Below are 12500 nucleotides of genomic sequence, written 5' to 3'. Positions count from 1 at the left end.
AGTAGTTAGTCAGTCAGTACCTGTTTACATTTCAGTAGTTAGTCAGTCAGTACCTGTTTACATTTCAGTAGTTAGTCAGTCAGTACCTGTTTACATTTCAGTAGTTAGTCAGTTAGTACCTGTTTACATTTCAGTAGTTAGTCAGTTAGTACCTGTTTACATTTCAGTAGTTAGTCAGTTAGTACCTGTTTACATTTCAGTAGTTAGTCAGTCAGTACCTGTTTACATTTCAGTAGTTAGTCAGTCAGTACCTGTTTACATTTCAGTACTTGGTCAGTCAGTACCTGTTCACATTTCAGTACTTGGTCAGTCAGTACCTGTTTACATTTCAGTAGTTAGTCAGTCAGTACCTGTTTACATTTCAGTAGTTAGTCAGTCAGTACCTGTTTACATTTCAGTAGTTAGTCAGTTAGTACCTGTTTACATTTCAGTAGTTAGTCAGTCAGTACCTGTTTACATTTCAGTAGTTAGTCAGTCAGTACCTGTTTACATTTCAGTAGTTAGTCAGTCAGTACCTGTTTACATTTCAGTAGTTAGTCAGTCAGTACCTGTTTACATTTCAGTAGTTAGTCAGTCAGTACCTGTTTACATTTCAGTAGTTAGACAGTAAGTACCTGTTTACATTTCAGTACTTGGTCAGTTAGTACCTGTTTACATTTCAGTAGTTAGTCAGTTAGAACCTGTTTACATTTCAGTAGTTAGTCAGTTAGTACCTGTTTACATTTCAGTACTTGGTCAGTTAGTACCTGTTTACATTTCAGTAGTCAGTTAGTACCTGTTTACATTTCAGTAGTTAGTCAGTCAGTACCTGTTTACATTTCAGTAGTTAGTCAGTCAGTACCTGTTTACATTTCAGTAGTTAGTCAGTCAGTACCTGTTTACATTTCAGTACTTGGTCAGTCAGTACCTGTTTACATTTCAGTACTTGGTCAGTCAGTACCTGTTTACATTTCAGTAGTTAGTCAGTTAGTACCTGTTTACATTTCAGTAGTTAGTCAGTTAGTACCTGTTTACATTTCAGTAGTTAGTCAGTTAGTACCTGTTTACATTTCAGTAGTTAGTCAGTCAGTACCTGTTCACATTTCAGTAGTTAGTCAGTTAGTACCTGTTTACATTTCAGTAGTTAGTCAGTTAGTACCTGTTTACATTTCAGTAGTTAGTCAGTTAGTACCTGTTTACATTTCAGTAGTTAGTCAGTTAGTACCTGTTTACATTTCAGTAGTCAGTTAGTACCTGTTTACATTTCAGTAGTTAGTCAGTCAGTACCTGTTTACATTTCAGTAGTTAGTCAGTCAGTACTTGTTTACATTTCAGTAGTTAGTCAGTCAGTACCTGTTTACATTTCAGTACTTGGTCAGTCAGTAACTGTTTACATTTCAGTACTTGGTCAGTCAGTACCTGTTTACATTTCAGTAGTTAGTCAGTTAGTACCTGTTTACATTTCAGTACTTGGTCAGTCAGTACCTGTTTACATTTCAGTACTTGGTCAGTCAGTACCTGTTCACATTTCAGTAGTTAGTCAGTCAGTACCTGTTTACATTTCAGTACTTGGTCAGTCAGTACCTGTTTACATTTCAGTACTTGGTCAGTCAGTACCTGTTTACATTTCAGTAGTTAGTCAGTCAGTACTTGTTTACATTTCAGTAGTTAGTCAGTCAGTACCTGTTTACATTTCAGTACTTGGTCAGTCAGTAACTGTTTACATTTCAGTACTTGGTCAGTCAGTACCTGTTTACATTTCAGTAGTTAGTCAGTTAGTACCTGTTTACATTTCAGTACTTGGTCAGTCAGTACCTGTTTACATTTCAGTACTTGGTCAGTCAGTACCTGTTCACATTTCAGTAGTTAGTCAGTCAGTACCTGTTTACATTTCAGTACTTGGTCAGTCAGTACCTGTTTACATTTCAGTAGTTAGTCAGTTAGTACCTGTTTACATTTCAGTAGTTAGTCAGTTAGTACCTGTTCACATTTCAGTAGTTAGTCAGTCAGTACCTGTTTACATTTCAGTACTTGGTCAGTCAGTACCTGTTCACATTTCAGTAGTTAGTCAGTTAGAACCTGTTTACATTTCAGTAGTTAGTCAGTTAGTACCTGCTCACATTTCAGTAGTTAGTCAGTCAGTACCTGTTTACATTTCAGTACTTGGTCAGTCAGTACCTGTTCACATTTCAGTAGTTAGTCAGTCAGTACCTGTTTACATTTCAGTACTTGGTCAGTCAGTACCTGTTTACATTTCAGTAGTTAGTCAGTTAGTACCTGTTTACATTTCAGTAGTTAGTCAGTCAGTACCTGCTCACATTTCAGTAGTTAGTCAGTCAGTACCTGTTTACATTTCAGTACTTGGTCAGTCAGTAACTGTTTACATTTCAGTACTTGGTCAGTCAGTACCTGTTTACATTTCAGTACTTGGTCAGTCAGTACCTGTTCACATTTCAGTAGTTAGTCAGTCAGTACCTGTTTACATTTCAGTACTTGGTCAGTCAGTACCTGTTTACATTTCAGTAGTTAGTCAGTTAGTACCTGTTTACATTTCAGTAGTTAGTCAGTTAGTACCTGTTCACATTTCAGTAGTTAGTCAGTCAGTACCTGTTTACATTTCAGTACTTGGTCAGTCAGTACCTGTTCACATTTCAGTAGTTAGTCAGTTAGAACCTGTTTACATTTCAGTAGTTAGTCAGTTAGTACCTGCTCACATTTCAGTAGTTAGTCAGTCAGTACCTGTTTACATTTCAGTACTTGGTCAGTCAGTACCTGTTCACATTTCAGTAGTTAGTCAGTCAGTACCTGTTTACATTTCAGTACTTGGTCAGTCAGTACCTGTTTACATTTCAGTAGTTAGTCAGTTAGTACCTGTTTACATTTCAGTAGTTAGTCAGTCAGTACCTGCTCACATTTCAGTAGTTAGTCAGTCAGTACCTGTTTACATTTCAGTAGTTAGACAGTCAGTACCTGTTTACATTTCAGTACTTGGTCAGTCAGTACCTGTTCACATTTCAGTAGTTAGTCAGTCAGTACCTGTTTACATTTCAGTACTTGGTCAGTCAGTACCTGTTTACATTTCAGTAGTTAGTCAGTTAGTACCTGTTTACATTTCAGTAGTTAGTCAGTCAGTACCTGCTCACATTTCAGTAGTTAGTCAGTCAGTACCTGCTCACATTTCAGTAGTTAGTCAGTTAGTACCTGCTCACATTTCAGTAGTTAGTCAGTCAGTACCTGTTTACATTTCAGTAGTTAGTCAGTTAGTACCTGCTCACATTTCAGTAGTTAGTCAGTCAGTACCTGTTTACATTTCAGTAGTTAGTCAGTCAGTACCTGTTTACATTTCAGTAGTTAGTCAGTACTAAATTCATATACTGACTGATCACCTGACTGACCATTCCAACTGTCTGCTCATCCACAGCATTTATTTATGTCTTTTTAGCTGAGCTTCTTTTCTGGTTAATTAATTCACACATTTTTCTCATCACAGAAACATAAATATCAGCATGTTACTAAAAAACGTTAATTCAGCATCTCTCTGCCACACTGCAGTATTACAGCACAACTCAGATGTATGGACACACACACTCACTCACTCACTCACTCACACACACACACACACACACACACACACACACACACACACACACACACACACACACACATGATTACTACAACCAGAGCATATGGTACATATTATACATTACGAAACACGTAGGATACGAAACAGTATATGACTGAACGTATACACATACAGACTCTCTCTCTTAATCATGCACACTCACACACAGACAAACACAGACACACACACACAGACACACACACTCACACACAGACACACACACACAGACACACACACTCACACACACACTCACACACACACACACACCTGTGTATTGAAGGCGCAATAAAGATCACAGATCAGGTTTTTGACAGACGAGTTGCGGTTCACCATGCAGCCCAGCATCCCGAGGTGAGCCATGGAAAGTGTGTACGATCACACCACGTCACCCCAACTCAATCCGCATCAGAGTGTGTGTGTGTGTGTGTGTGTGTGTGTGTGTGTGTGTGTGTGTGTGTCTGTTCATCTGCAGGTCCTGTAGGCACTCCGGCACCCTGCAGCAACGACTCTCCTCATCTGTGACTCCATGCTAATTACACAAGACAAGTGAGAGGACGAGGAAGCTACACACCTGAAACCTCTCTCCCTCTCTGTTCATCCCTCTTTGTCTTTCTCTCCCTCTCTCTCCCTCTCTCTTCGTCTCTCTCTCTCTCTCTCTCTCTCTCTCTCTCTCTTTCTCTCTGATGTAGCAGAAAGAGAAAGATGGATGCAGGCACACTTAACAAACCAGAATTGAAAATACACGAATACACACCCTATTTTTCTGAATCCTTAAATTCTCTCTCTCTCTCTCTCTCTCTCTCTCTCTCTCTCTCTCTCTCTCTCTCTCTCTCTCTCTCTCTCTGTCTCTCTCTGTCTCTCTCTCTTTCTTTCTTCACATCTTTTTACCTGTCTGTGATTAATAGATAAATCTTAGTGCTGCTTATGTAGCTAGATAGTTTATAACACACACACACACACACACACACACACACACACACACACACACACACACACACACACACACACACACACACAAACTTTGACTAATAAATGTTATGCTACTGACTTTATTTAATATTATGATGTATACAGTCATAGGTAAGATATAGGTAAGTCATAGGTAAATATTGATTTCATGTTCTATTAAAAGAATGATCTGAGATATGTAAGATATTTTTAATTTATTAGTAAAAAAGGGGTAAAAAAAGGGGACTAATGGGGGACTCTGTCCAATCTGGCAACGCTGCAGAGTTACAGTGTGATGCTAATCAACCAGAGGAGGTCCAATGCATATTTAATAACAGCCAGATGCCAAGTATTAGTGTGACAGAGCATGAAAGACATCATGAAACATGAAAAAAGGTCAATCAGAGAGGCGAGTCAAGGATTAGAGTCAGAGAGGTGAGTCATAGAGAAGAGTCAGAGAGAAAAGTCAGAGAGGAAAGTGAGAGAGCTGAGTCAGAGAGATGAGTCAGAGAGAAAAGTCAGGATAGAGAGTCAGAGAGAAGAGTCAGAGAGGAGAGTCAGAGAGAACTTTTAAAGAGGTGGGTCAGGGAGGTGAGTCAGGGAGGAAAGTCAGAGAGGAGAGTGAGAGAGGTGAGTCAGAGGGGAGAGTCAGAGAGGTGAGTCAGAGAGAAATGTCAGAGAGAACTTGTAGAGAGGTGGGTCAGTGAGGTGAGTCAGGGAGGAAAGTCAGAGAGGAGAGTGAGGAAGGTGAGTCAGAGAGGAGAGTCAGAGAGGTGAGTCAGGGAGAAGAGTCAGGAAGGAGAGTCAGAGAGAACAGTCAGAGAGGTGAGTCAGGGAGGAAAGTCAAAAAGGTGGGTCAGAAAGGTGAGAGTCAGGGAGGTGAATCAGAGACTTGAGTCAAAGAGGCGAGTTTGATATTGATATTTTGTATGTTTTTTAATAGTGGCATCATTCAGCGTGTATCGATGTCAGGTGGTCGTTTTATGGACACGCAGCTTTTATATACAGATACTAATAACAATTCAACTCCAGTGGAAAGACAGACACGGCAAATCAGTGCTACATGACTACCTGACATGCTACCATGTGCTACATGACTAACTGACATGATACCATGTGCTACATGACTACCTGACATGATACCATGTGCTACATGACTACCTGACATGATACCATGTGCTACATGACTACCTGACATGATACCATGTGCTACATGACTACCTGACATGATACCATGTGCTACATGACTACCTGACATGATACCATGTGCTACATGACTACCTGACATGATACCATGTGCTACATGACTGTGCATTTACTAGCTAGCACTTTAAACTATAAGACTTATAGACACTTTCGACCGTAAAGCAGCCGAGGCAAAAGTTTATCTAAATGTTTTAAAGTTGATTGTGCAGTTAACATGAAAGAAACGTACTGACTGATGACACCACCTTCCATCTAGATCAGGGTTTTTCCTACATTGAAAATCTTTGGCGGTCGCCAAAACGATTTTTTGTCCCGCCAAAGCCTTATATGATTAGCACAGCTTTCGCGATGTCCTAACAGCCAGGATTCCCACACAACACGTCAGCTAAGGTCCGATGCACGACCTAATGACTCCTATGAGCCGATTCGTTATAATGAACGGTTAAAGCAGTCGGTCTGCCGTCAGTGTCTGAATCGGTGTATAACAAATCATTATTTTTTAGAAGAACATGCACATCTGAACTGAGAATGTAAGTGTGTTTACCCCATTTAGCAAGAGTGTGTAGTAAAATGTAGCCTTAATAACCCACAGTATGTACAGGCCTATGACAATGTGTAGTAAATGACCTATTAAATCATTTAGTTTCAAGTTAGACTGAAGGGAGATGAAACTAGATCAAAGCACAAAGCAAGCTGTTGCTAGCTAGCTGCTAATTTTATTACATTTTATATGGTAAAAAATTACAGTATTATTTTTATAATTACACTAAAATTACCCTGTGTGTGGATGACCATGTGGGTCAGACACCACCGAAGACCAATTGTAACCCAGGAAAAACCCTGTAGATTTGTTGAAATTTCATTTAATATTTTGTGCATAAAAAAAATATGTATATTTAAAAAACTATAACATTTTTCTAAATGTTCGGGTAATATAAATAAGAAATCTACCAAATTAAAAAAAAAAGATAAATGGTGTATTAAAATTATATATATATAATATTTATTAACATCCTATGAAGTTGCTTCGAAATGATTTTGTCAAAGCTAAATGCTAACGGTATGAACTATAAATAAATGTGTTATAAATATTAAAGGTGTGAGATTTAAACAGGCTTATTTTTGAACCTGGAACATTTTACTGAGGTTTACAAATTCCCCGTATGAGGAATCACCAGGATAAATAAACTGATACAGGAAATGTATTAGGAATCAGATTGTGTGTGTGTGTGTGTGTGTGTGTGTGTGTGTGTGTGTGTGTGTGTGTGTGTGTGTGTGTGTGTGTGTGTGTTAAACAGCTTGCTGCATCTCATCTGAGTTTTCATACTGAATGAGAACAAACACACACACACAAACCACAAACACACACACACACACACACACACACACACACACACACACACACACACACACACACACACACACAAACCAAAAACACACACACACAAACCACAAACACACACACATACAAACCACACACACACACACACACACACACACACACACACACACACACAAACCAAAAACACACACACACAAACCACAAACACACACATATACAAACCACACACACACACACACACACACACACAGTGTACATACCACAAACACACACAAACAAACCACACACAAACCACACACACACACACACACACACACACACACACACACACACACACACACTGTACATACCACAAACACACACACACACACACATACAAACCACACACACACACACAAACCACACACAAATACACACACACAAACACACACACACACACACACACACACACACATACATACATTCTCTCTCTCTCTCTCTCTCTCTCTGTCTCTCTCTCTCTCTCTGTCTCTCTCTCTCTCTCTCTCTCTGTCTCTCTCTCTCTCTCTCTCTTCACAGTCAGCTTTAAGAGAATTTTTCCTGTCCATTAGCATGTTGTGTTTATCTCCAGTGTCACTAGTGTATCAGTGGGAGGGGAAGGGGAAGGGGAAGGGGAGTTTGTTTTATGGTTGTTTAAAAATTGCATATTTATAATATTGGGGTTAAAATGCTAGCACCTTTGATTTTTTGACACTTTTTTAAAGCAGCTTTAGTGCCACAAAAATATATTAAAATACAAATGACATCCCATACGAGTTTAAAACACATCAATCTTTCCAGAGTCCTGTGTTTATTGGAGGAAAGATGAGTAGCAGAGCTGAACGCATAAAGTTCGGAAAATTCTGCTTCCATAAATCAGCCGAGTCTTTGGGTCTGTCCGCTGTGTCGGGCTGAAAAAGCCGAACCGCTCCAGAGAAACTGCTGTAAATATTCTACGTGTTCGCACTCGTGTTGTTCTGCTTGCTCTCGGCTTATCCGCTGGGATCACTGTACCTCACGCTCCTAGTGAATTCTGAAATCAGCAGTTTATCATTTATCTGAATCCTAGAGACCCGATGAGGCTAAACGTGTGGCTCTCCTTCATCGTCTCCATCATTCATTCATTCACAAACTGCTTTAGAATAAAACAAGCCGCTTGGTCAGTGCCAGCGCAGAGACCAACAGGAAGCGGCTCGACTTTCTGTCAGCAGCTCGGACGCAGCAGAGCTGATAACGCTCAGGCTGACGTGAACACTCTTCCCGGTCGGATGTTGGGAATTACGGTGGAATTTTGCTGAGGTCTGACATCTCTAGTGATTCAAGCATCTCTGCAGAGTCTGTTAACTCGTACAGACAATCACGGCTAACGGACTAAGAACAGAGCTGGAGGCTAGGCTAGGCTAGGTTAGATAAAAATTAACACCAAAATGAACAGAAATAAAGGCACGGTGGCTTAGTGGTTAGCACGTTCGCCTCACACCTCCGGGGTTGGGGGTTCGATTCCCGCCTTCGCCTTGTGTGTGTGGAGTTTGCATGTTCTCCCCGTGCCTCGGGGGTTTCCTCCGGGTACTCCGGTTTCCTCCCCCGGTCCAAAGACATGCATGGTAGGTTGATTGGCATCTCTGGAAAATTGTCCGTAGTGTGTGAGTGTGTGAGTGAATGAGAGTGTGTGTGCCCTGTGATGGGTTGGCACTCCGTCCAGGGTGTATCCTGCCTCGATGCCCGATGACGCCTGAGATAGGCACAGGCTCCCCGTGACCTGAGAAGTTCGGATAAGCGGTAGAAGATGAATGAATGAATGAACAGAAATAAGAAAAAAATTTGCACAAGGCTGCGACTTCCTTCTGTCCGGTGGCACAACACACAAGTGCAGGAACAAAGAAGACGATTTTTGGATTTCTATTAGAAATGTGAACACACACACACACACACACACACACACACACACACACACTCACACACACACAGGAAGAAGCTTAAGCAGAGACACGGTGTACCAGATAACAGAGCACATGCCACTACGCTGTTTCTTGGCAACTATGAATAAGTGACCTTCAAGTGGCAGGAATTCCACATGAGGACGGAATTCACACACACACACGTACACACACGTATACACACACACACACACACACACACACACACGTACACGTACACACACACACGTACACACACACACACACACGAACCAGAACAAGAACAGAATTATACTTGAACATCAACACTAAATAAAACCTGGCCAGTTCAGCTTTAGCATTGTAAAGTGATTAGCATCGATACAGAACTTTATTCAGGTCACAAAGTTCATTTGAGGTCATCCAGGGGTCACGCACGGTCATCCTCTCTGTCAGACTTAAATTTTATTTCTGTTATTATTATTATTATTATTATTATTATTATTATTATTATTATTATTATTATTATTATTATTATTATTATTATTGTGTTTAAATAAGAACTTTAACTAACGAAGCTCAGCAGTAATTAAAATACACAAGTGGGCGGGGCTAATGCTTGTATAAACTCCGCCCCAAAACCATCACAAGACCTTTGTAAGAAAATCAGTCTATGAGAACATGAACAATTAAAAAAAGGTGTTATTATTATTATTATTATTATTATTATTATTATTATTATTATTATTATTATTTATGTTGTTATTATTACTAATAATAATATGAGGGGGTGAGAGAGATTATTCTTAATAATAATATTCAATAATAACATAAAACAACCTGCAGTTTCACCTGTCTTGAACTCAGGACTATCTTGATATGAGCTTCTCTCTCTCCTTCTCTCTCTCCTTCTCTCTCTCTCTCCCTCCCCCTCCTTCTCTCTCTCTCTCTCTCTCTCTCTCTCTGCTGAACACATGGCCTGTGGTTACACACATCCAATTTTCCAGCATAACAAGATCAGTTTTTGGCCTTCATGCCTCACTGAAAAGAATTCTGCTCCTCTCCCTCGTATGGACTGACGCTGGATAAATAGAGCAGTTGTGATCACGAGCTGAACACCAGGAGAGACCGAGGACGAGAGTTTAAATACAGAACTGCTGAAACAGGATGAGCCAAAGGTGTGAGGCTTTATATTAACACGCTGAGACTCATAACTGAGTTCCTGGGGATGAGAACGGAAGGAGTCTCCAGTGTCAGAGCTGTTAGACACAGTTAGAGTTTACTTTTTATTTTAATGTACTTTTCTAACGTGTTATTAATTTAAAAAGTGATAATAAAAGGTGGCTGAATGACTGTTTATAGCTGTGATAATGGAAGTGACAACAGGAAGTGACAACAGGAAGTGACAACGGGAAGTGACAACGGGAAGTGACAACAGGAAGTGACTGATGTTCAAAATCAAAAGATGACAAATATTTACATAATTAAACTTTCAGTGAAAAAAACTGTGTGTGAGTATGTGTGTGTGTTTATGTGCGAGTGTGCATGTCTGCGTGTGTGTGTGTTTGCGTGTGTGTGTGTGTGTGCACTTGTGTATGTGTGTGTATGTGTGTGTATGTGTGTGTGCGTGTGTCTGCATGTGTGTGTGTGTGTGTGTGTGTGTGTGTGTGTGTGTGTGTGTGTGTGTGTGTGCATTTGTGTATGTGTGTGTGTGTGTGTGTGTGTGTGTGTGCATTTTTGTGTGTATGTGTGTGTGCATGTGTCTGCATATGTGTGTGTGTGTGTGTGTGTGTATTTTCGTGTGTATGTGTGTGTGTGTGTGTGTGTGTGTGTGTGTGTGTGTGTGTGTGTGTGTGTGTGCATGTGTGTGTGCATTTTTGTGTGTGTGTGTGCGTGTGTGTGTGTGTGTGTGTCTGTGTATGTGTGTGTGTATGTGTGTGTGTGAGTGTGTGTGTGTTTATGTGTGTGTGTGTGTGTGTGTGTGTGTGTGTGTGTGTGTGTGTGTGTGTGTGTGTGTGTGTGTGTGTGTATGTGAGTGCGTGCGTGTGTGTGTGAGTGTGTGTGTGTGATGGCTGTAGGGGGGTTTCCCTTAATGATCAGGAGCAGCTGGGCTTTAATTACCCTCCACACCTACTGAGAGCTGTGACAGTCTGAGACAGAGGGGATGAGAGAGAGATCGGTTTTCCTTAATTATAAAATAAAAACATTGTTGTTAAAATGTCTTGAGACTTAAGCTCAGTTCATCTGATCTGTCTGATCTGTCTGATCATCTGGTCTGTCTGATCTGTCTGATCATCTGGTCTGTCTGATCATCTAATCTGTCTGATCTGTCTGATCATCTGGTCTGTCTGATCATCTGGTCTGTCTGGTCTGTCTGATCATCTGGTCTGTCTGATCATCTGGTCTGATGTAAATCTGGTCTGTCTGATCATCTGGTCTGATGTAAATCTGGTCTGTCTGATCATCTGGTCTGATGTAAATCTGGTCTGTCTGATCATCTGGTCTGATGTAAATCTGATCTGAGAGCTTTGTGTTGTCAGGACGGTGAGATCTGAGACGATAAGGGAGAGTTTTCACTTCATCAGCTGTGACATGTCTACTGTTTCTCTCAGCTGGTGTTTATTAGACGTCTCACACAGTAACACACTGACTCCTTAATGACTAACACCTGAGACCTATCTATCTATCTATCTATCTATCTATCTATCTATCTATCTATCTATCTGTCTGTCTGTCTGTCTGTCTGTCTGTCTGTCTGTCTGTCTGTCTGTCTGTCTGTCTGTCTATCTATAGATGTAGTAGTTGTTAGAATGTGAAGCTAATTTATTCTTGTTTTTTTTTCCAAAACTATTTAAGAGCAATTGTATTTTGTTCTCTCTCTCTCTCTCTCTCTCTCTCTCTCTCTCTCTCTCTCTCTCTTTCTTTAATTCTTACTTAGAAAAAAAATCCAATGTTTTGAATTTGAATGTTTAGTAAATACTATAATTGTCACTAATAAATAATTCAGAATTAAACTGAATAAATATTTATATTTCGTTACAAAATGTTTTTTTTAAAAAAGCATTAAAAATCTTTTCTGTAAGCTGCTTTGTAATTTCCTGTGGGTTAAAATGAACTGAACCGAATAATAAGGTGCCAAAACATTCACACCAGCACTACTGTACGTGGCCCCGCCCAGAGCCCCACCCCCACCTCCTCCTCCCACAGTCAGACGCTAACAAAGAGCAGCATCACGGATCCTGTGACACACTCAGCACATTTACTCCACCTTCTCGTTCTCCCTGAAGCGTCGAGTCCCTACAGACTTCGGCACAGCAGATGGATGCAGCGACAGGACGTCTACCCCTCGTCTACCCTCATCTACCCCGCTCCACCCCGAGTCCACCCCCCTTCGCTTTGCTCTACTGGCCTGACGTAAAGCAGGAGCTTCGGTCCTCCAGGGAAACATCGATCTGCTGGATTCATCAGTGACATGAAGGCAATCAGCCTT

At 40.6% G+C, this 12500-nt stretch overlaps 1 protein-coding gene across 4 annotated transcripts in view; it reads right to left on the bottom strand.

Annotated features, from left to right (window-relative positions):
- Positions 1 to 12500, bottom strand: part of LOC113649732 (rho GTPase-activating protein 21-like) — a 91481-nt gene that overhangs the window by 74575 nt on the left and 4406 nt on the right. The window contains exon 1 of one of the 4 annotated variants that reach the window (XM_047811183.1): positions 3869 to 4217. The exons of 2 other annotated variants lie outside the window; for them this stretch is intronic. In XM_047811183.1, the coding sequence (XP_047667139.1) occupies positions 3869 to 3961 (93 nt within the window). In that variant the 5' untranslated portion in view covers positions 3962 to 4217. Of the gene's footprint in view, positions 1 to 3868; positions 4218 to 12500 lie in introns of those variants that run through there. One more of the 4 variants, XM_047811184.1, reaches the window with a different exon arrangement.

The sequence above is a fragment of the Tachysurus fulvidraco genome, chromosome 3 (assembly GCF_022655615.1).
Source record: "Tachysurus fulvidraco isolate hzauxx_2018 chromosome 3, HZAU_PFXX_2.0, whole genome shotgun sequence".
NCBI lineage: Eukaryota > Metazoa > Chordata > Actinopteri > Siluriformes > Bagridae > Tachysurus > Tachysurus fulvidraco.
Note: the sequence above shows the minus strand (reverse complement) of the source record. Positions and strands in the feature narration are given on the sequence as shown.